Source organism: Pipra filicauda, unplaced genomic scaffold (genome assembly GCF_003945595.2).
Source record: "Pipra filicauda isolate LSUMZ 115617 unplaced genomic scaffold, ASM394559v2 scaffold561_size491250_pilon, whole genome shotgun sequence".
In the NCBI taxonomy this organism is placed as follows: Eukaryota; Metazoa; Chordata; class Aves; order Passeriformes; family Pipridae; genus Pipra; species Pipra filicauda.
In genome coordinates, this window is record NW_024104711.1 from 360,032 (window position 1) to 385,350 (window position 25,319).

The 25,319-nt window shown below is 46.3% G+C and overlaps 1 protein-coding gene across 2 annotated transcripts in view; it reads right to left on the reverse strand.

The window, feature by feature from the left end:
• Positions 1 to 25,319, reverse strand: part of NDRG3 (NDRG family member 3) — a 60,991-nt gene that overhangs the window by 16,798 nt on the left and 18,874 nt on the right. For both annotated transcript variants that reach the window (XM_027740414.2, XM_027740413.2), the window contains exons 2-3: positions 17,817 to 17,922; positions 13,898 to 13,933 (exon numbers count right to left, since the gene is read on the reverse strand). In XM_027740414.2, coding sequence (XP_027596215.1) covers positions 13,898 to 13,933; positions 17,817 to 17,873 — 93 coding nt within the window. In that variant the 5' untranslated portion in view covers positions 17,874 to 17,922. The remainder of the gene's footprint in view (positions 1 to 13,897; positions 13,934 to 17,816; positions 17,923 to 25,319) is intronic.

Consider the following 25,319-nt stretch of genomic DNA (forward strand, 5'->3'; position numbering starts at 1 on the left):
TGATCTGGTCTAGTGCAGGGAAGCAGTGATAGAAGAAAGCATGTGGAAAACATGGCCAGGAGACAGCCAAATTTTTACAAACCTGTGGTCTCCAAAATTAGGGAGATGAATGCGAGACAAGATCATGACCTGCCAGTTGTGTTTTGAAGAGCTTGATAAAGTTTAATTTTCACTTAGGGACTGGAAACTTTCGGAGGTTTTTCTGAAGAGATTTTATCTCCTGCCTTTATTTGTAGAGTAGGTAAAGAATAAGCAGCAGCTGCAGCCACCCTGCTGCAAGGGGAGGCAGAGCCGCGGCGGGGTGGCTGTCACAGCCGCAGGCAAAGGGCTGTGCCCACACAGCCCGATGGCCCGTGTTCTGCCAGCAGGGCAGGGGCACGGGGCCTGGGCTGGCAGCTGCCATCGATCTGCTCAGAGCAGCTGGGAGCCACAGCTTCAAAAACTGGCACTGCCTGCGGGTCGTGAATGAGAAGAGCGACGATGGAGGAGGAGCAGGAGGCACGGAGACCAGCTGTAGCTGCAGCCTGCTGGGCTGACTTCAGGAGAGTGTGCTTGTGCAAAAGCATGTAGTGATATTTTCTCAAACATATGCATCTTGTAACAGCTTCCCTTAATTATTCCAGCCTCCAACAATCTGAAGGTCAAATGAGACTTCCTGAACTAGAGCTGTGGTCTTCCACTTTAAGAGAACGGGGTTGCCACCTCCTGCTACTTGAGCCTGGTTCCTCCCCCTGTGACCAGAAAAGCTTAACAATGTGCAGGGAAAAGAACCACTAATTTCCCCACCTTGTATCTGCTGATTTTACACGAGACCTCCTAGCCCTTGGTTTGGAAGCTGGAGAGCAACTGACTCCATTTCCACAATCCCCAGAAGTGATGCTCCAACAGCTCACTGCAACTCCCTCACATGTTCCTTTCTGGGCTGACGTGCTTGGGACTATCTGGGTGGCCCTGGCACAGCAGCTTTCTCCTGACCATCCTGCAGTTCTCTCCTGACCATCCTGCTACTGTGCAGCTCTGTCCTTGCTGAGCCCAGGGCTCTTGCAGGACGTCACCCGCGCTGTGGGTGCACGCGGCAGCACAATGAGGTTGCTTTGTTCTCTGTTCCTGGCGAACAAGGATTGATTTGCTTTGCTGAAAGCCACGAGCCCCTCATTGACATTGTCACTCATCCCTTGCAATATTAGGGTTTTATGCCCCCGAGCTATCGTCAGCCCGGAGCCCACGCTTTCATATTCCACTGCAGGAAGCTTTGACTCAACATGCAGCACACTTTGTTTACCCAAAGGCAGATAAATTTTGCCACTGCACCTTCCATCACTTTTTCCAGATCATTGAAGAGTATATTTTAGCAGTGCAGGTCCCAGCACAGGTCTCCAGGGTGCTTCTCAAGTGATCTCAAACAACTGTGAAAACAAATGCTGGGGTTTTTAACCAATATTTCATCCATGAATGGACTTCTCCTCTGACCGCATGGCCTCCTAAGCCCCTTAAGACATATGTCTTATGACTCCTTTTGGTAAGGGGCCTTGTCTTTTGGAAATCCAAGTTGGCTGCATCCACTGAATTCTCTTTTTTTATATCACTACTGACTCTTTCAAAAAATTTCAGCAGCTCTGTAGAGCAGAACTTCCCTTTACAAAACTTACATTGACCCTTTCCCAGTATTGATCAGAGTAATTCATCCACTACACTTTGCTGTTTTTATCAGTCTGTCTGGTATAGCTCATCAGTGAATTCCCAGAATTCCTGTGGGATGTGTCTTACAAACTGCCTGTCAGGTGAAGCACTGGGCACCATGGCAGCTTCAACAGAGGAGCATAACACCTCAACTATTTCATCCTTAAATTCATTTAAAACTCCTCCGTTGAAGTTCCAGTTCATAAATATTATGAAATATTAAAAACTGCTAAAAAAGGCATAAATATTATCTTTTGTACAGCCTCTGCAGCAGGCACTGTGTTTAAGACAGGCTCTATGCTGACTCCCCACAAAGAGTGTTCCAGCACAGTAACCTCTGTGAGCTGCTCTGTGCTAAGCTTGCATGCAGAAGAAATTAAATTTAGATTTAATTCAATACAACATTATTACTAACTTAACTCTATTTCAAGGACTTATATTATAAATATAGCTCTATTTTCTATAATGGTTTAGTTTGTTGTGTCTGAAAACTTTCCACATGAGGTGAAAAAGATATCAAGTCCATACCATCACTAAACCCTCTCACAGGGGCAAACTGTGGGAGGGGGGCTTGAACTTAAAAATTAGATTCTTGGGAGTTTCAAACCACCACATTGCTATGGCTAGATCTTCCTTGAGTCCTCCTTCCAGAGCCTGAGAAGTCAGTAGCACTCTGCAACCCCCCCCATGTGGTTCCATTTTGATAGGTGGAAACAGGAGGGTTATTTTCTTCACCTTGCAAATAATCTCTCACAATCCCCTTCTGCCTTTGTTCTGTTCATATATTTAATCTGCTAGAGTTTATAACCTTTTCCATTTTCTCTAGCCTTTTTTAAAATTGTTTTTTTGTTTTCAATAGCCTCCTTGCCCTTCTGTTGGCCATGTTGGCTTTCTGGCACCATTCCTCGTCTCTGCTGTGATGGATGGTGGGCACTTGCTCTCTGCTCAGTTTATGTTCAGTAATCTTCTCCATTTCTGTGCAGTTCTTGTTTTGAACTCTGAGTGCAAAACCAGTGAAGTCTTCTATAGTTTGGTGGTTTGGGTTTTTTTTTTCCTTTTCCCCAGGGATGTTGATCTGGAACACATTATGGCTTCTGTCACAGAGCAGCTCTTGGAAGGAACATTTCTCTGCCCTTGTCAGATCACATCAACAATGACTTCTCCCATCTTGGCACTCCCTAACCTGTTGCTCCATAGAAGTTTGTGGCTAAAATGCAGTGCTGGTGCCATATAATGGGTGCAACTTAGATTAGCTGACTTGATGAGGAAGTGCCATTGAAAAGAGTCCTTCTCCTGTCCCTCTGCCCTGCCCCATGTCCAGTGAGCTGCTGGTCTCATGGAAGTCTGTAAGCAGGAGTGCAGGGTTGAGGTCACTGCCCCACTACACTGGGAAACCAAAGCAACTGAGCCTGTGGCCACAGGATCTCTCCTTCAGGTGGAGGGTGAGCAGTGCAGGTGCACACATGGTGGCAGAGGCACTGACCTGCCTTAGCTATACTGTTAAGATACACTTCCAGATAGGGCTTGGGCAGAAGAACATGTAGTGGCCACCAAAGGAAGGCCACCAATGCTACTGACCATCTCTGAAAGCCCTGTGGTTTTTGCTGTGATCTTTATGGTGCCAGCTTCTGAGAATCTCTGCTCTTGGTCAAAGAGCCCTGCGCTTGAGAAAATGAAATGTGTGTGAACCATAGAAGCTCAGATACTGGAAGGTGATAAAACACAACCCAACAGCAACTTCAAAATATCTGAGATCAAACCCAAGCAGGAACTGCTGGGAAGCATTTCTTGCTGGGGATTTGCAAAGGTCAGACAAGGCTGGGACATTATCCTATTTGTCCTTAACATCTCTGAATGCTTCTTAAACCGAGGAGGAAAACCCACACTCAACTATGACTGCCAAAGGTTAAATCTACTGTGGCACTGATTATGGCAAGAAGTGGGCACACAGAGGGCAAACAGTTCAAATGCAGGAACCACCTCTGATTGCCACCTTTGGCCAGAGAGGGAAGCAATGACAGTGCCACTGGCACTAAAGAATCCCTTCAGTGCAGGGAGCTCAGGGTACAGTGGGAACTGCAGGTTGAGCTCTGGGGGGCAGCCCCTTTGCATAACAAAGGGCACGGGGACCTGTGGCCCAGCGAGGGGGGATGCGACACTCGGGGGATCGGACACTCAGGGACACACCCAGAGACTGAAGACCCCCAGACTTTCCTGCCCTTCGACTGTGAGGGTATAAAAGCCCAGAGGTTCCTTTGTTTGGGGTCCCTCCTCAGAGGCACCAGCTCCAGCTGGTATTTTGTTATTCAGTTATTGCACCATGATTAAATTATTTTAAGGATCTGGAGGTCTGAGACTCTGCAGTGGGAAACCTGGGCTGGAGCCGGTAAGGAAACCTGGTCTGTGAGGGGAAGGAGCAGTTGCAAAGGGGCCTCAGTCCCAGCTCAGGTGGTGCCAGAGTGGCTTCCAGGGTGGCTCCTGGGTGGTCAGACAGAGGAGTTTCCTTAACATCCCTGAAAACTTTCCATACTGAGAAAAAACATTCTGAGTGAAAGAGTGAGGCATCCAACAGCAGCTCCAAAGGCGCTAATGCCTCGAGCTCCAGAAACTGCCAGGCAGCAGAGAGAGGTACCTGGGTGCCAGACCACAGTGGTCCAAATTCCAGCCACACTTCCTCAGCCCCAGGTCAGAGTGTGATCCAGTGCTTAAGTTTTTAAAAGTTTAATAACTTTAAAAGTTATTGAAGACTTAAGTAAACCATTTGTTTCACAGTGGGAATGATTAATGATGAGAATTCATATTACCAGTACTTTTCAAGACTAATTTATTAAGCTTCTCTTTTGGCATTACCAGATGACCTCCCAGTGCGAAGCTGCTCTGAGTTCAAAATTAATTCCTTGGAAAAACTGAGAACTAATTTAATGTGCAGACTAACAATGAAGAACACATCTGTGAAATCCCTTCAATTTTTTTTTTAAACATTAAAACCTGGCAGAACACAGAGCAGTAAGGTGTCTATTGCTTGCATTTTACTCAAGCTTGTTGAATGTCTGTACTAGCAGAGGGCTAGAAATATCCCAAAAAAACCTTTCAACTTAAGCACATTCAGCTGCTGGTTCACCTAAGCAAAGGAAACTGCCTTTGCTGCTTTGCTGTAAGGTGGAGGAGATGCAGATTACTCAGGGCAGGCTTTCCCCTTTTCCAGTGACTCTGGCTACAGCTATTATTTACTTTACGTCATCTTTGCCAATCTTGGCAAAGGTGAAAAACTGCACCATGCTCCTGGGGCAACCTATCCCAGCTACTAACTATGGAGAGATTGAAGCAGAGATTCCATTGTCTTGCTCTCAGCAGCAGCTGCCCTCAAATTTCTACACATTACTAAAACAACACCACAAACTGTGCCTGCAAGATAAGAAAAAAATATTGTCAGACTGTAAAACATCCCCACCCGTTAACTCTTACCATTATAGTATTGCCAACCTCAAGGCAGTTGGCAGGTAAGTGCTTCCCACCCCCTCTCTGTGCAAAATTATTTTGGAAATAGTAGAGCTGAAGGAGATGGCTGCATGGGAGGCAAGACTAAATCAGACCTAAAGCAACATCGTGAAGTAAATTATTCATTTCCATACACAGCAGAAATTTATTAATAGAAAACACAATATGATTTATCCAAGCATGCAAACGGTTTCTGGTACTCTGTGTAATTGCATTAAGTCTTAAATTAGAGAAATTCTGGGTGAGAATTGAGAGCAGCAGTAGAACGAGGTACTCAATCTGATTACACAGACTCAAGAGCATCAGGAGACAAAGGTGCTGCTGTTGCTGTAATACAAACAAGCAGTTGTGTGTGCCTGTTCCAAAGGCAGGTGACAGTGAAGGACAGACCCAGTGCCTCTCTGCGACCCTTGCTCATGCTCTGTGTCAGACAGCAAGAAAGAGCAAGTCACCTCCAAACACAGATTCTGCCAGAGAACAGACACTGGCTCTGCACTCAAAGAAACTCAAGTGAGATACAACAGGAGCATGGCAGGCAGGCTGGGTTTGTGCTCCCACAGCAGAGAACACAAACCCCTACAACCACACAGTGCTGAGACCGATAAGCAACTCGTGACAACAGCGACAGGTCTGAGCTGGAGCAAGATGCTCTCTCTGCTGCCCTGCCCATGTGTTCCAAGTAGCAGTTAAAGTTATAACTTTCTTGCACTCCAGTCAAGTATCCAGTGTCATGAGAAAGACACCCAGCACAGACGGAGGAGTACATGGGTTAGGGTTAGATCCCCTCTGTCCCAGCTCAGGCAGGAAATTGGACCTCGTAGATCTGCACTGCTATTTTGAGTCAGCAGAGTATGAGACTGCAGCCTTCCCCATGGGCTGCAAACAGAACAGGCTGATGGCTCTGGCACTCCCCCATCTCTGGGCAGTGGGCTCAAGGTGCCACCACCTGCAGACACACAGCCTTTGTAAACCTGAGGCCTCAAGGGAGATCTGAATGGGCCACCTTTCCGGCCAAGGACAGTCCTCCTGCTGACACGATGTGCCAAACTGCATTTCAGCATCTTGCTGAAGACCATGAACATCTTCAAACCTCCTGAAGAAGAGAAAGCAGGGCCATGTTCTGTGTCTCCAAACCTTCCACATCCCCAGCAACTAGAAGTGAGCCTCACTGTGTTGAGTTAAACCCAATACTGCAGTTACTCGTTAGTTGCTGTGAAATACCATTAATGAGTGTTGCATAAGGGATGGAAACAGCTCAACCACTGCCGCTGGAAAGGCACCATTCAAACCCCTTTCTCAACCTAAAGCATATACATCTGCTTTGCTCTAAGGACTCACTGACAAGAACATTAAAAGCACAGGAACTTCAAATATCACAGCTGCATAATCAGCCTCTTTGGCACACTGTTGCCACAGAATACAGAAAGCAAACACAATGCTTAAGTAAACCCCAAGGAAGGGTTGTGCATACATAGTTAAAAATAAGAACCATGTTTTAGTCCAAGTCCAGCTAGCTAAAACTTTCCAGAACTGAACACTGCAGTTTTACAGAAAACAGAGCTTTTAGATGGAAAATCAGTGATGGGAGGAATCAGAAGAAAAGCTTCCCAAGAAACAAAAATTAAAAAAATGTCCAAAATAAAAATCCATTTAAATAATTTTAGCTTTACAATATTTGTTGTTGTGATGTCAGGTGTCATGGTTTGAGATAGTCCCAAAATCCAATTCCCTAGCTCCATTCCCCCTCCCACATCTCAACTTAATGTGAGATGGGTTTTTCCAGACAAAAACACACCAGACTCCAAATGGGGAAAAGGGAATATATTACAATGACTATACAAATAAATACCATATCACATTATACACATGATCATAACTATCTCTACCATGACATATGTATTTACAATGGATCAGATCTCTTCTCTCCTCCAAATAAAAGTCCAGGAGGGAAAGAAGGACAGATCGCTTCCAGTCCTTAAACAGCAGCATCTTCTAAGGCAGCAGGTTTCTTCTTCTCATGCATGCAGCAGCTGATAGCTGGCTTTCTGCCAGCACTCACGAGGGAGGTATCCAAGCCCCTCTCTCGGCCCCATCGCCTCACAACCGAGGGGTCTTCCGTGGGCTTCGTAACCCCAGACAAGGTCGTTTCACCACGTCATATCACGAAGACACAGGGGGGTCTTCGTGACGGTTTGGTATCTCTTGCAGGGCCTCTGTGCCCTGTCTCTCAGGCTGCCACCGTGGCAGCAGTGCAAGGGGGGGAGCCAAGGTCAACTCCCCCCGCATTCCATCTGGCCGTCCGGTCCAGCTCCAGGACGCTCTGAGCTTCTCAGCTCCTCTCTCTCTCCGGTGCTGCATGTCCAAAACTGCTCTCCAAAATAGGAGTCCATGTCCCTCTTCTCCAAGAGGGGTCTCAAGGGAGTTTTGGGGGAGTGTGGTACAGTCTTACCCCCAAGAACTCTGTAGCTCTCAGCTGCTGGCTCTCCTTTCCTCGGCTCTCCTTCCAGGAGTCTCCTCTGCGTGCTGCATGTTGTTTCTGCTACTCCTTCAGTTCAGGTCTTATCTCTGGCTCTCTGCCACCGTTTCTCTGGTCAGTGTCGGCTGCTGCTCTGTGCCCATGGAGAAAACATCTCCCGGCATAACTACAGGCACCTAGCCCAGCTTTATGCTGTTCCAGGTCCCTGCAGCCCCCCAGCCAGGGGCTGGGAGGGGGCCAGAGGCCCCAAGGGGCTCAGAGCCCCTACCTCGTGGCTCTACAACATGGCCACCTCTCCTACAACAACCAAAACTACCACTCTTCTTTTCCGGTCTGGTTGTGGTATGTTTACATTTCTGCAGGGGCGCCCATTGGGCAGAACTTCAAAACTTCCAGGGGTTTCCACCCCTTGGGGTCTACCACTTCTGTTAGCTTCTGGGGAAAACAAGGTTCAAACCACTACATCAGGAGAAGTCAAAACCAGTACTTTAGTGGTGATGCTAGTTTTAATAAGATTAGGAGCAGCATTAATTTAGCAGGCATTAAATAAACTTGCTTTCTAGATCAAAACATCTTCTGTGTTGTAATTAATTTTACTCTAGCGCTTTGAACAAAAGAACTCGTTGTACAAATCAGAGGAACAACGGTCCTCAATATCCCAGCCAAAATGTTTCACTGCTGCTGAGAACAGCCCCAGTTATTCACACAGAGAAAGCAAACCCTTCCTCAAAGAGCTAACGTTCTATGTTATTTCATCACAATAAAGAGAAGATGCCTTAAAACATCTTGTATTCAACACCAGTGGGTAGCACTCACAAGCTGGCTTTAATTAAACAATGAACACAGTTTCAACTCAACCTCTCCCACATCAGCAAATGCACACGATGGGATATTTCAATAACCTCTCAACAGCAGACACTATCTCTGACTGCACAGCAAGCAAAAATAAAGCAAAGAGACTGGGCAAGAATAAGCAAACATTTAAAAATGCAGATTAAAAAGCTTCAAACAAATGTATTTCTGAAAGAACTCCTCCAAAACTGAATAATTAAAATGTGGTCTTATTGAACAGTGATACTTTAACTAAAAAAAAGTGCAAAAAATTCCTCATCGAGGCCTGTCATTAACTCTGCAAACACTGTGCTGTGTTTTACTCTGGACTGCATTTTCCATGAATGCCAGCAAGGCATCCAGCAAGCTTTTGTATTGGGAAGCTTTATTCCTTTCCTCCAAGGGTTTATGCATGCCTTGTCTTTTCTGTTTCTGATGAACCCTGTATGTCCTGCACTTACTTAGTCCCACCTCCTCCACCCATTTTTTGTTTTCTGCAAATATTCAGCCAAATCCCAAACCATCTCCACACCCAAGGCCCCTTCTCCTGAAAGCCAAACATTTCTCTGCCATCCTGCTGGTGGGAGGCAGCAGAGGGGAAGTGTCAGCTACACATGAGATCAAATGGCAGCTTATGTCAGACTGAAACATAATACAGGCTTATTTGGATAGTTTCACAAATATATCTGCATATTCCTTCATTTCTATTTAAAGCAAATCATCTGGAAAGAGGAGAGAGATTTAGGCTGAGACAGAACACCTACTTCTGAAGGCTGAAGAGGGTCTGGACAATAGTAAAAGCCCAGGCACAGCTCTGTTAATGGCACAGGTCACCACACTATCTGTCCATCTGCAGCACAGACCGTTTATTCCACCATCTGCCCATGGACAGTGGAAAAAGCCAAGCCTAGATTTCATTAGGGTTCATATAGCTTTCAAGTAAAATGTAGGTCTCAGATTTAGGTTAATACCTTTTAGTTCTGAGAATAACCTACATTCCTATTGATAAAGACCCCTAAGCCCCCACACTATCTCTCCATTTCATCTCCATTGCAGTTACCAGATTACGTGGCATTGTTTAACTGATGCCAGGCAATCTGTTATATGTCAGGGTTAGCTGGGGTTGCTTTGCAGATGTACAGCTTAGGAAAACCAGGGCAGCTCTATCTGGAAGTCAGTTGTACCAGAAAAGCCAAAAGCTTCCTCACACACAGTCACCTAGAGTAACAAATTTCAGAAGCAGGAGGATGCTTGTGCTGTTGACTTTGCCCAGATCTGATCCTGGCAAGTTATTTAAACATAAAACCAAACATGTGAAGAAATGAATAGAAATTCCCAATGGCATCGCCCCTTTTCCCCAAAGGAAAGAAAGATCTTACAACCTTAAATATACAAGTTACCTTGAAAAGTAACACATGCCAAAGGTGTACAGAAAACAGCGTGGGGAACCTGTGTGCCTGGCACTACACACCTCCTGGAGTCAGTGACAGTGCTAATGACATGCTCCTGAGCTGGGATTAAACTAAACACTTCTCCCATTCATAAGTATGGCCCAGCTGCAGAGAACATTTTGAAACCTCAGCTTCCAGCCAGAAGGCCGTCTAGAGGCACCACAAAACAAACAAACACTGAAGCTGGATGTTACTCCAGCTGTATCCAAGGCTAAACTCTGGCAGGGCATCAGTGAGTCCTGGGAGGAGCTGGGACACTGAGATTAGCTCAGCTGGTTAGAGCACGGTGCTAATAACACCAGAGGTGGTGGGTTCGGTACGGGCCATTCACTTCAGAGTTGGACTCAATGATCCTTGTGGGTCCTTCCAATTCAGAATATTCTATGAAATTCTAGGATGGACTTACAGCAAATGACCTCATAACTGAGGGCACAGAATAACATAGACGGAAATAAAACAGCACTCCCTCCAATATGTCAAGATCTTATACTGGGGAGCTCAAACTGGACCTGCACTGCCAACAGGGTTATCAACAGTGCTGACAGTCTCACCTTTTCCTCACCACCCCCTTACCTCGCCCCACTGCCTGCAGCCCTGCAAGCACAGCCCAGGATGTGGTCAGCCCCAGTCCAAGCTACAACTTTGTCTCCATCTAAAACAGCTTCTTTTGAACTATTAGAAAAATAAAAAGGTCTGAAATGCAGGTCTCACATCACTGATGCTGTGCTCTCATACTGCAAACACTGCATTGTATAAGATAATCCATCCCACAAACCCTTTAATTTTTGCTTTAAAACCCACCAGGTCCCTTGCAGATGTTGTTGCTATTGGAAGTTGATTGGGAACTTCACTGCACTGTAACTGGAAACCATCTTCCAGTTATCAGCCTTCATCAGTCAGTTTGTGCCTGTTCTTGTCAAACTGAGATCCTCCCCAAGGCTCTTTCTCCCTGTGAAACTCAGGACAAATTAAACCTGTGCCTCAGTCTAGGTGCTTTTAAGTCTTTCTCTACACAACAGGATCTTCCTTCCTCTGAAATCCCTGGCAAACTTCTTTACTTCAAATTGCCCTGACACTGACTCAGTGTCACAGAGGCCTGGATATGCAGCCACATGTGCTTTGCCAGATCAAAAAGCAGCAGTAATTTTTCACAGGACAAAACAACAGCTCGATCTCCCAGTGTAAGAACTGTTCCTGGTACTAGCAACTGAGACAGATAACCCAAGGACCCAACATGCCATCTATCCTTGCTGGCAGATTTCAAACAGAGATTTAATCTAGTCCTTGGGGTATTTTCCAGGTAGGAGCAGAAGGGGGGTTGTCAAGCCAGGTGTGCTCTGAAAGTGCACCTTGTAGGGAGAGATGCTGGAGAAAGGTGAGGTTAGGACAACATTTACAGTCACAAGAGACACTGTATTAACATCTTGCTGAAAAAAACCTGTATTCTAAATGAATTACCAAGAGGGTTCCCGGAAGGAACATCTCGCCTCCTGCCCAACTGTTGCCATGGCCACCAGCTCACTGCTGATCTACAGCAAAGCAGAGAAGCAACTAGCATGTCCTTCCAGGCCCAGCACTCCCCAGAGCCCCTCTCCCTGGCTGTAGCCCACTCAGCTCTTCCCAAAGCTCAGCCCTGGGGAGGACAGGGAGCTGAGACAACAGCAGCACTGAGTTCTGTGGGGCTTGCCCAGCTTCACATCTGGGGCTCTGTTCAAAGAAGGGCACAAAGAGGTTTTGCTTATTGAGGGAAAGCGTAGAACCAAAAGGCAGCAGCCATTCACAGCTCTGTGACAGGGACTCCATCCCACCTTCCCACTCTGCTCCAGCTCCCGAGACCACGCTGCTCTCAGCCAGGCAGGGCAGGGGCACACCCAGAGCTTTGGTGGGTCAGTAGAGGATTGGCAGTGGAGGCCAATAAGCCCTGGCATCACATTCACATTCTTCCCAATCCTGGTAGACAGGCCACTGCAGGAAGTGCCTCTGCTATCTAACAGTTACTCAAAGGCATTGCACCTATTTTTACCCCTTACCCATCTGACATGGGAGCACACTTCACCTCTAGAGGTGAGAGAGAAGATACAGATAGATGGAGACATGATGGTACAGGAAAGTGTTTTGAAACCATTATCCTTTATTTCACAGAAAAATCATTGCTTAACACTGCTGCTGCTTCTCAGACAAGAAACTACATTTACAATGTGCTAAAATTAGTGATTTTTATACTTCGAGGCTTTAAGATAATAACAAAACTCACGATGAATGGAGCTAAAGCAGTATAGTGGCATGTGTCTGCCCAAATGGGGGCTACTGTCAGTGATATCAAGAGAAGAAAAAACATAAACTACCTTCATAGGACTATATTTATTACGTTCCTGTTCTGCAGAGGCTTGCAAGTGGTTTTCTGGAACAATCCCATGAAGCGCTACAGGCTGGGGACAGAGTGGCTGGAGAGCAGCCAGGCAGGAAGGGAGCTGGGGGTGGGGATGGACAGGAAGCTGAACAGGAGCCAGAGTGTGCCCAGGTGGCCAAGAGGGCCAATGGATCCTGGCCTGGCTCAGGAACAGTTTGGCAGCAGGAGCAGGGCAGGGATTCTGCCCCTGGACTCAGCACTGGTGAGGCCACCCCTGGAGTGCTGTGTCCAGCTCTGGGCCCTCAGCTCAGGAAGGACATGGAGGGGCTGGAGCAGGGCCAGAGAAGAGCAGCGAGGCTGGGGAAGGGACTGGAGCACAAGTGCTGTGAGGAGAGGCTGAGGGAGCTGGGGGGGCTCAGCCTGGAGAGGAGGAGGCTCAGGGGAGACCTCCTCACTCTCTGCAACTCCCTGCCAGGAGGGGGGAGCCAGGGGGGGATGGGGCTCCCAGGCAGCAATCAGTAGGACAAGAGGGCTGGGTTTTAAGCTGTGCCAGGGGAGGTTTAGGTTGGATATCAGGAAGAAATTCTTTACAGAGAGGGTAATCAGCCATTGGAATGGGCTGCCCAGGGAGGGGGTGGATTCTCCGTCCTTGGAGGTGTTTAAGGTGAGACTGGATGTGGCATCAGTGCCATGGGCTGGGAACCACAGCGGGGTTGGATCAAGGGTCGGACTTGATGATCTCGGAGGCCCCTTCCAACCCAGCTGGTTCTATGATTCTATGATCTACATCAACAGACTTTTATTAAATCTATCACATGGTATTGCAGCCCTACCCCTGCTGGTGTGCTCCAGCAGCACTGTGTGACCTGTCCTGCGCTGAGCAGAGCACTGCAGACACAGCAGCCTCCCATGACTGGAGAGAAGGAACAGCTGCTGGCTGCATATCCACACACTCAGTGAGAAGGCAGCAGGATAATCTGGCATGGAAAAAGAGCCTGTGCTCCACAAAATGCCCCATGAAATCTCAGAGCTGTGCTCCCCCTATCACAGAGTGTGTCCTCTGTCTTCAATGCTGGTGGAGCAGCCACTCCTCTGAAAGGATTATCCTTATGGCAACCAGAGCCACCGGGCTCATCTCTGCACCATCGATAAACTCCCGAAAATGACCACGGTTGTGTCAAGAGCCAGGCCCAGCAGAGCAGGGTGTTGTATCTTGGGCAGCTTGGTGACTTCCATCTCCTCTCAAGATAAATAGATAGAGCATGCAACCTCCTCCTTTCCCAGCCAGTGAACCAGATGGGATGTGACAGAGCTGAAGTTCCTCAGCATATTGACTTTTTCCAAGAAACTGTTTTTCAGGAGACCAGCCATCCTGCAAGATGTTGTGCAGCCTTGGCAGAGCAGTCCAGCTCTGCACCTTAGAAGAAACTGCTTGGCGTGAAAGGGTGAAGGGCAATTTCTGCCACTGGACGTATTCCAGTTCTTATTGATTAAACCTTAATAGGAGCTAAAATTAAGATACAGATTTTTTTTTATCTCTCTCTCTCTCAACATTACTGCTGAGCGATGGGGAGTCTATCAACCAATCCTTGTCTCCTACACGTGTCTTACCTGACAGTCGAAGTCCTGGAAGTTGCGAGCTGCATTCTGTTAATGAAAAACAGGAAAAAGAAAAAAAGAGTTCAGCACTGTGCCCCACAACACCCCCAACAACATCATGAAAGTTCCCCTCAGAGACCTCTGTTTTAGTACAGTCGAGCATGGCTGCAGTCAGGTCAGCAGCAAAATATGAGACTTGTACGAGTAAACCTCATGCAACTTCTGCCCATTTCTACACAAATGGGGCTGTCCAGAGGCTGCCACCTAAGGGGAGCATCTGTGGGCACAGCTGAGAGCATTCGAGCAGGGACAGTGCACATAGAAAGGACCATGGCCAAAGCTGGCTAGGTATGGGTTGGGTTTTGTCTGGTCCTGCTGTTCATTAAGAATTTGGATGCAAAACTCTTGAAGGACTAACCCTGGGATCTCATGTAATAAGCACAGGAAAACAGGCCATGCAGTCACTGCCATGAGCATGGGATTGTTCCATGGCACACACAGGGACCCTGCAAGCTACTGAAACCCCAGCACATGGGAACTGGGCTCAGCAGCTCACAACTGACTGCTCCCAGAGGGTGACCCACACATGCAGCTGAACACAGTCAGGACAGCACACATTTGGCACCCTGCAGGTTTGAGGGGCTGCAGGAACCTGTCTGTGTGCCCACACGCTTTGTTAACACTGTCTCTGACCACAGAGTAGGTTACACCACTGAGAGCTGTCAGCTGCTGAAAAGGCTGAGCAAATCACTTGAGACAGCATTACAGCTCATGTGTTTAAGGCATAGCTCCTTAGTAGTAAAATTACAACTAGGATCACATATGCACAATAGAAACACTCCAAACATTTCTTCTGGCTGAGCACCCTCACTCGCTCCATGTGTAAACACATGGCCCTGTTTTCCTCCCTGCAGGGCCTTGCCACATTAGCAAGAACAGAGGTTGCTACCTACATTCTGCAGTTTGAGACATTTGAGATATCTGCAAATCTGTTTTAAAGATCCATTCCCCCCTTTCCTCGTCTGTGGTAAGTATTGAACCCCGTCAGTGTTTTGAGCAAAACATGGCAAAACCCACCAAATCCTCAGGATGTGGGAAAAGAAACTAAAAAGCAGCCCCTTCTTATTTCAATTTGAGACACTGAAATTAATTGAAATTTCTGACGCCACCACTAGGTCGTGAAGAAGGTCAATTCAGTCACCCAGTGCCACAGAGATTAAGGACTTTAAAAAACCTATGGAGAAATGAGAAATTTCTCTATCCAGCACTGGATTTGGATGGTGCATGCTAAGTAAAGAAAAGGCTGATCTGAATTTGTACTGGGAAAAGCCTGAGATCCCCTGAGCGAGTGGAGAGGAAATGACACAGAGCAAGGAATGAAGGTCTGAACTGGGCTGCTTGTTGTCAGGGTGTACCATGAGGCACAAGCAGCATTAGGGCTGAAATGCCCTGACTCCTGCATACTTGATTTTAACACACCAAAAATCTGACTTTAAACCATTTATTCATTGTCTTGAGAAAGTTTAAGGCAAGTTTTCCAGGCTGTACCTCAAATCACAGAGCTAGCTGGGTCAACACAACCCAGCCTAAGGGCTGCCCATTCCACCACCTGAATCTGGCTCTGGCATTTCAGTAACTTTTCACTGGGGCAGTCCTCTCTTTTTCTCTCTCCTTCTACTAAATGGGAACATTTGAAGTTCCTTTACTTCTCCAATATAAAGTCACTGCATTTTAGTGAGGCTGAATGAGGTGAACCAATATAGTGTATTTTACTTCCCTGCACTTGCTATCAGGCTTAAACTACTCACAAACAAAAATGTGTCTGTATTCTTTAAAAGTCAAGCTTGTAGTTTTTTGCTGATTTGAGACAGAACATATCCAGGACTCAGTGGTCCCCAGTGTCATTACCTAGAGTCAGACAAGTGAACAAGATATGACCTGTTTCCATTTCCCAGGCAATTCCACTGTTTTGAGTATTAAGACACCAGAGCTCCTTCTCTGTGTACAGCAGCCTTTGTACCTGAAGAATTCATTCATTAATTAACACCTTAAGAGTTTTACTGTACTATTTCTGGCCATTAATCCATGCTGGCTCGAATTCCTACATCTAAAGTGGGTTGGTCAGTAAAAATCTTAGTGAACTGCCAGCTCAATAGATTTTGGACTCTGATACGCTGCACAGAACAGCACGTTCTGGCACCACACCCACATGCTCCATAAACTATGTCTAAAAAGCACACATGTATTATTTTAAGCTTGAAAACCTTACTAAGGGCTGGACCTTGGAGTTGGCCACTCCCTGAGGCCCTCCCTTTGTTAAAACAAAGTGTAAAAAGGAGAGCCTCAGCACACTTCTCTTCCCGGGCAGTACTGAGGATGGTTATGGAGCCACTCACTGTATTTTTCCCTACTGAGGTACTGTATACTTTCTGTAAGTTCAAAACAGAGTCAAGGAAAGCAAGTATCACTCTATATGTGCCCTTCTGTGTGCTGGTTACCACCACTGGGTGCTCTGTTCTGATGAGCACACTGCATTTGAACCAGAACTCACACCACAGCCAGGACTGGATGGCACTGACCAGGCCAGACTTGACAGAGAGACTGAAACTTATAAAGTGAAACCCACTGTTTCGGCATGCTGTGATACCTCCTACTTAGGTCAGCTGACTGAAGCAAGGGCAATCTACCCTCTTAAATTCAAACATGGAAAATCCCAGGAGAATCATGAGCAAGATCTGGGGCACTGCATTTAGGAAGCTTGTCTTCTGTAAATGTTTAATTCTTGTTTTGAAACCACAAACTGTTCTCAAGGCCTGTATTTTAGCTGCTGGTCTACATTGATTTTGTACTTCCCAGACTCACCTTCCAGGAAACATTTTAAAAAACTGAGTTGAGGAAGCCCAGCAGTCAGCACTACTCTGTCAGAATAGGCAGCTGGACTGCAGAGTTCAGCTGAATTTTTAGATTTCACAGGTACTAAACAGATATGCTAGAACACTAGAGAAATGAGGAAAAACTAATCAGTACAGACTAAAACACAGCAGAATTTCAGAGATTTCACCCATTTTGTGGCAGACAGCCCAGTCTCCTACAGGCACACAGTGAGTGGACAGAGCACCACAGCCCTTTGGCAGCACAAGTCAGTTCTTGATGATGCCATTAAACAGCAAAGCCTTGGGAACTGCTTCCCATACCACTGGGCTTGGCTGTGAGCTATGGAAAGTGACCCAACTGCATTGCTCATAATCACAGTTTGCAGGTGCAAGATGCTAGATCTTGTTGGGATGCCTGTAATGACTTAGGCACTCGGAACGACAGTTTGTGGCAGAATCCAGGGAGACCAGGGATCTCCTAAAGCCTAGATGGCTCTTCTCCAGCCCACAAAAGAGAAAGACTTAAACAGCTGCTGCAATACGATGATTTTCAGAAGTCTCAGTATTAGATGAATCTGGACTGCTCTAGCTGAGCTCTGGAGACATTAAAAGGAAACAGCTCTAAATCCAGGGAGATGGGGCTTGTTTGGGTGTCAAAACACTAAAGGATAATTTAAGACAAAATATTTTAAACAAAAAAAGAAAAAAGAAAATAGGATACAATAATCCAAAGTTCCTCTAACAAGGAGAAACTTATTAGAGGTTCTACACCTACATTAGGTCAGGAATGGGATCACCTTCCCATTTTCTGCCCAGCCTCTGTAAATCCTCACTACAGGCATGACATACTGTTTGGCCAGGACTCCAAACTTACCTGAACTGTGGTGGTCTGTCATTCCCTGAGACTTTGGAAGAGTGTGTGGCGGTAAATTACCAGAGTGGGGTTTTTCAGTACTTCAGATACTTTAAGCTGTAAACAGCTTCTGGCAATCAGGGCTCCTTCCCAGACACAAAGTCAGCCTGAGTACACTGTGAGAACAAAGCAGCAGCTGCATTACCTTGTCATTCAGGAGCGGTTTGATCTCTGTCAGCTGAACATCCTGCAGTTCATCCATGGTGCTGGAACTGAAGCCAATTAATCCTCAGAGCAGCAAATGGATGATTCTGAAACAAAGACATACTGTTAGAAACAGCATTAGAAGTGAGGCTAGTCAAGGAAAGTTTTCAGATTTTTTCATTAGACTTGTCTGTGCTCCAAATGAAGCCTCCAAGAAGCTGGTTCTTGGTGCAACAAAAGGCACCTGTAAGTGCAGAAGGTAAACCCAATCGTGCTCACACTGTCAGTCTCCTTATGCCTTGTCCTGCCCACAGAAAGTTGTTCCTGAAAGCTCAGGCCTTTCTACTGAGAAAGTCTGAATCCATTTCCACGCTGGTACTTCAGCCATAGTGTGTCTGGAAGTGAACTGGACATTACTTGATCAGCTGAGTGAAAAACTATGTTCAGTGACATCCTCCTGCCACGACCAACAGACCTGAACCCCAGTGTCCTGCCTCCAAAAGCAAGGCTCTGCTGTATCCACAAGACACGCAGCCAAAACTAAATCCACACATGGGAGACAGAGGTGTGGAGATCCAAGCTCGCTGGCAGAACAGCCCAGAGTCCAGGGCAGCCCCTGCAGCAGGTGGGATATTGTTACACCCTGAGCCCGCCTGGTGGGTTTTCAAAGGGCTTAGGTACTTAGATTCCCTCTGGCAGCACACAGGAGAAAACAACAAAGTTCTCATGAGGCTGAATAACAAATTCTACTTGCAAACTTTAGAATGTTAAGGTAGAATAAGGTACTTGGCAAATTTTAAAGCAACATCCAATTAAAGAAAGGCACTTCACAAAGCATTGACTTAGCAAGCTCCAACTCAACCAACTTTAAGTTATCCAGATTTCAATAAGAGGAAGTTAGGAGAAGAGAGAGGGAGAGAGAGAGAAAGGAAAATGAGAGCGAAAGATGACCAGTCACCGCCTTGGACTCAGCGAGGTCTCAGGTGCTGTCAGGTCCAAAGCAGTGGGACATGCCAGCACCACACCTGTGCCACTGCTTTTATCTGCTCTGGTCTCCCAGGGCCCTCCCCAGGTGCGGCTTTTGGGGTGCCAGTGGCTTGGTAACCATTTTGGGATTAGACCAGAGGCTCCAGTGGGTGGGATGTGGAGCACAGACCACCCCACCTACACAGAACTTGTCCTACTCCCCCCACCTTAGTTGCTGTTTTGAGCCAGTAATCATTTCTCCAATCTCCTACAGATATAAAAATGGTCCCCAGATATGGCTGGTCCAGTGGAATATGTGCAGGTAACACTGTTAACTGGGCAGCCCAAACAATCAGATGGTGCAAAGTCAGTAAAGGGAAGAAAAAAGTATAATCAACAGTACGTGAGGCTGCCATATGTCTGTGAGAAATCGCTGCTGCCACGGAGCCAGAGGAGAAATCTTCCAGTATAAATACAGCAGTAAGGATGTAGGAAAATATGGCTGAGTTTACCAGGGATTTAATTACTCCTCTGGAGGCTCTAGCTGTGTTTCTACACAGAAGAATTTCTAGAGCAAGCAGTTGCAGCAATATGAAGACGGCTCTGGCAGGAGATGGTCATGACGGATGGTGCAGGTTATCTAGCTGTTCAGGGAAATTGCACCTATTACTGCAGACGGCATAAGAGAAGTCACAAACAGAATGAAGTATGTGGTGGACTTCCTGGGCACCAGCTGAGTGTGCTAGGAAAAGTCTCTTGAGTACTGTCAGGAACAAAATTCTTTGTCCAAGATATTATAGGCTACTAATCACAGAAGAAAAAAAGTGGAAAAAGAACACGTGTGTTCCCCAGCCACCTTAATTCCACACAAACATGTCTTGCCCTGGGAAGAAGCAGTCCCCACCACCCCAAATACTGTGCGAAGCTGCACCCTTTGTGCCAGGACTAACTAACACTGGTGTGGCTGAAGCCAGTCTGGCACAAAACAAATGGGAAAAAAATGCCTTTTCCCTCTGAAAATCAGCCATAGCAATTTCCCTCTCTTTTATGTCCTTTGCTTTGGGAAACTTTAAATTACTCTTCCTTTTCAGCTTTTTTGCCATAAAAGATACCGGTTGGGAGAGTTTCAAGAAACCAGTTAATCTAGAGGTAACAACTCCTTACCCCACAATGAATCTTTACTCAGAAGAGGAGTAAGAGTCATTTCCTCTGTAAGCCCCAGAGGAACACTGGTTACTGTCTTTCTGATAAGATATCATGGAATAAAAAAAATACTTCTGCTAAGGAATTACAGCTTCCATATACACTGGGGCTGATTAAGAGCTCAGCATCTACCAGGTTCTCTCAAAAACAGCATCCCATGAGGTTACAGACACAAAAGGAGTTTCACACAAGCATCACAAAGCTTATCTGCAGATAAGCTGCAGACAGTACCAGAATGACCACCTTCACCCTATCTGGAGAGTGTATCCCTTCTCTTAGGCTCCTCTGAAAAGACACCTGCTGGGCCCCATGGCAGGCAGGAATGTGATGCTTATTCTTGGGGTCACCCAAGAGACCAAGAAGTTGTCCATCTCTCCAAAGGGATAAAAAAGCTGTGCACACACAAGCCACCTTTCTCTGTGGGTTTTTATACACAAGGGATTGGTAAGTTCCCGAGTCTTAGGCTCACACCTTGCCTTTTTGCCTAAACCAGAGTCTACAGGGAAGCAGGGCATCTAAGAACCCCTCTCTGCCGAGCTCTGACTGACCAAAGAACACGTCAGAGCACCAATTGTTCTGCATTAGATTGCTCAAAGATACTTTTGCTAAAGACTTGAAAGATATTTCTCCTAGTTTTCCCCTGGCTATACAAAGAGCAACAAGTCCCAGAGAGCCCTGGGATGCATCCTGCATAAACCTGCCCAGGGACACCATTTGCTGTCAGTGTGAGGAGGTCCATGAAGTGTGCAAAGCCTAAAGAGGCAGAGACACACATTCTGTAAATCCCATGCACTACTATGTTCATCATTTATAATATGAGAAGAATAAAAACTTAAGTAGGGCTTCAAAGCAAGGACTGTCAAATGCTTATATATCATCAGCTCTGATTTCATACTTGGTCTCTAGATTCAATTACAGTGCACACAGTAAACAGCATCACTCTGAAATTAATCTGGTGTTTATCTTCCTGGTTCACTATTGCTCCAAATAGTGCCTCAGGGGAAGGGGGGTCTCCCGGGCAAACTCCTATGGCACTGCCCATAATGGGCACTGCTTGTTGCCCCTTCTTTAAAGCAAGCTGGGCAGCAGGAAAAAAGGCTGCTGGTTTGGGTGCTGAGCTGAGAATTACTTGACACTTCCTTGAGAGAGAAGAGACAACCATCCTTACCACCAGCTGGGCTCAAACAGCTGGGAAAACTTCTGTAGGGGAGTTCACAGAGGAGTGAGAGACCTGCTAAGCAATGAGCCTGCAGCACAGTCAGCCTGGGAGCTCCTCTGCTCTCTCACCCAGGAGCAAGGCCTCCGAAGGGAGCGGAGAGAGCCCAATGCTGAGGGGAGCCAGGAAGCCACTGAACATTGCTGAACTGAGATTAAATCACACAGAAAGATCAAACCTACACAGCCTCAAAGGGCCAGACGGTGAATTTTTTTCCTAAACATTTTGAATCTAAATCTATTCCTCTAGCAAATTTGGTTTTTTTTCTCCTTTCCTGGAAACTTAAAGCTTTTTGATGGTTTTTTGAAGGAAAAGGTACAGGTGGTCCCCATCACTGCTTGCAAGCAGCTTTTTTTAGCTTGCTGAACCAGCTCTTCCCAATCCACTCGTTTGGGAGCTCTCCACAAAAACGGCTGTCACAGCCTCAGGATGTCATTTCAATCCGTTCAGAGGATATTCTGTAGGTAGATGCATGCACTTTTTTCTTCCCAAGGTCTTAGCAAGCTCAGTGTGATTGCCCTGGACTGAATCTGGGTAACTTATGATCACAGCACAAGATCTGACTCGCTCTACAGGACTCTTTGCCATGACTTCAGGCAAGCACCCTGCTATGCCAACAGCAACACACCTTTTGGTTTGAGACATGGCAAAAGGGCACGTTTGAGCAAAAGAGAATGCTATGTAGCAGAGAGACCTTGTAAAGCACATCTCCAAGTGCAGAGGCAAAGGGAAGGGTGGGATGTTGTTGATCTGGGGCTATTCTCTGCTCCAACTGTGTATAAGACTCCTTGTAAAAGCTCTGCAGACATGTCTGCCCAGGAAACAATCAAATTCCTCCCTCCACTCCTCCTGTTATTTAAAGAGACATACATGTCATTTCATAAGCTGACACAACAAAGCAGCATAAATATTCATAGCACTCAAAAGAGCTCTGTAGAAGACAGACTACAGGCAAAGCAAAAGGTTTGCCTGGAACGATCCCTGTATAAATCATACATTTTTTCTATAAACGTCCCTGTACCACCTGTTTTGTAAGTATTCCTCTTGCCTCTATTTATATATTACTATAAATACACTCAAATCCCCCAGCTGAAACCATCCATCCCTTTCCAAAGGTTTCCTGAAGGCTGGAGTAGACTCTATCCTCTTTGAAAATCAGTAAGACAAGAATCCAGGTGAGATGTGGTGAATCATTAAGCATGGAGGTTAGAATCAGGGTAGAAGACAGAAGGCTACAAAAAACCAAGGCTGGTGAGCCTCAGAAAGGAAGCAGCTACCTATAAATAAGACCTGAAATCCATGTTTGTGTGCTTACTCCAAGATAAGGCTGCTCTCAATTTACACAGTTTCAGTATACAAAGGAAGAAGTTGCAGTAAAGTGAGTTCAGTAAGTCAAGAGCACGAGTCCTACAGACCTGAGCATGAAACCACATCATCTGCAGGGACCAAGGCTCCAGGTCCTGGTCACTGAGGCTCTGGCACAACTGCTTCCCACAGGGTTGGGAACTGCAAGAGCTGCATCTTGACTTCAGCTGTTTTCTTATGGGGCTGCAATCTCTCCACACTGCTAAGGAACTCAGTGCAACAAAACCTTGCATTCAGAGGCTAAAAATTCTTGTTTGTTCATCTCAACTTGACTACAGCTTCTAATTTGTTACCTCCATAGCCTGTTATACTCCTGCTTTGTATGTTAACCACACTGGGGCAAAATCACACCGATCAGTGATCAAGCTATGCTACCGAAAACATGCACTCCCTCGGTGGGCAGCCCAGCACAGGCCATCTGAAGCAGGTCCTCTCTAGGGACTGATGGCACTTACAGCCATGACAATCCAAGTTATGTTCCTGAGAACCACCCTCCGACACAGCTGCCCACTTCTAAGGAGATGGAAAGCAGAAATGCTGCTCCTGGTATGCAAAGGAAGATGTGAACAAACCCAGGATTTGCAGCCCATGCCAGAACTCAAATACTCTACCCACAGCCTGCACGTTTGCTGCTCAGGCATTTCTCCAGCCGTGTGTGCTGTACAGCTCTCTACAGCAACTTTCTCTTTCTTCATAGGGGGATTCCCACTTTCTGTGCCTTCCAAGCTTTGCTCTCACACACAGGAAGACCAGCTGCTTGCCAGGGCTCCTGAGCCTGGTTGGGCAGACTGCAGCCTTGGCACACAGATCTCAGCTAAGTTTCATTTATGGGCCTTGAGACTCTTGGGCATTCCTGTTGTGTTGCTCCTCAGCCCTCTGCAAGCCTTTGGGCAGCAGTGTGCTTCCCAAAACCTGCACAGGTTACTCTGTTTTCTACACTAAAATGCTAGCTGACATTGTAAACTTCCAGCAAAACAGGCAAAAGATCCAAATTCCCTTTAAAAATATTTTCCTAGGTTACTCACTTTGCGTTCCAGCTCATATATTTCTGAGAATGCATCACATGGCATTCCATCTCCAAGACAAACCGCGTGCCTGCAGAGGAACTCTGTTCTGCTTCACTAGTGCAGTGCCAGCTCCTGCACTTGAGCAACAGCAGCTTCCTAACCCACCATGCTTTTACCTCCCTGAAATCTGGGCTACACCTAGGACAGAAATGCCAGCTGGTAATATAATTTCTAAGGAGCTTAAACAAGACCTACATCTAACAATGGCTTTGTAAAGAAAAGGTCCGTGCCCAGCTTAATTCTGGAGGAGTCCAATTCTAACTAAAATCAGCATCACATCGCCACAGCGAGCAGGACACCATCCCTGCTGACCATCTGAATTAACAGGCAACAACTACAGGGCTGATTAGGCAAGAATACTGCAAAAGTCTTCAAATTGTTTTGCATTACCTTGACCAGTACCCATGAGAACACTGACCCACGTACTGCCCTGTACAGGACAGTCCCAGAAGTTTTAGAGATGGGACACCCAGGATATAAACCGGCACGAGAAATTTCTCCGATGAAAATGATGCAAACTACTGTCTTTGAAAGAGCCTTTTCTGGTCATGGCTCTTTCAAACAGCCTTCCAGCATTTCCCTGAATAAGCTGTTCCACCAAAAGCAAATGAAATAAGCAGTGGCTGCTACCATCAGTCATGTGATTCACATGATGTCCCATGTTCCCTTCATGTCCACTGGCATCACCCTAAAGCAGCACCCACATTACCCAGCGTCAGAGTTTGCACAGCTCAAACTAAAACCACAGACCATTTTTACCAGTTTCATGGCAAAGGACATGTTCAAATGAATCTGTTCAAGGACTCTTTCATCTCTACTGAGCCACCTGCTTCCACTACCCCTGCAGTTCAGGAGGTCCCAGCAGGCACGGCTGAGGGCTTTCGAAGGTTTTGGTTGGATGTTTGTCCAAACCAAAACATCTGTAGCTCTTCATCAGCTCTGTAACCATCACAGCATCCACTGCAGCTTCTCCCCATGCCATCTCCTCTCCGTCCCTCTCTCCCCACCTTCGAGCTCTCACCTGCAGAGGCACTCATCCCTCTTTGTACCTGACCTCACTTGCTCCCCAGCACTCACTCTCCGGGAAATGCTCTCTTCAGCAGCAACCTACTCTTAAGCAGCTTATGCTGAAATTTGACTGCTTTCCACCAGACCCTTCACTTTCCTCTGCAGTTTGACTTTCAAGCTTGTTTCTGCTTCATTTCAGCCATGCTTCCTACTGACAGTGCGTTTTTACATTTTAAGTGAAAAAAATTAACCAAATGTGAATACATACTGCACTGAGCAAAGCAAAGTGTTCCAGGGCAAAGTGGGTTGGAAATCCGTTTAAATGAGATTTTAACAATAATTTTTATCATGAAACAGCACATTTCAATTTACTGAAATTTAATGTTGATTTTGCATTTTATTTATCTTATTGAAAAAGTTGCATTTTCACTGGTTACCAAACGTTAAACTGCAGTGATCCAAGACCAGGTTGGACGGGGCTTGGGGTAACCTGATCTAGTGGAAGGTGTCGCTGCCAATGGCAGGGGGTCAGAACTGGATGATTTTTAAGGTCCCTTCCAACCCAAACCATTCCATAATATAACCATTACACTCAACTGAGCCTTCTTGCTGCGTGGGAGGAACCACCACTTAAGTTATTGTATAGCTAAACAAGCAATTAGTCAGACCTCGGTTTTTG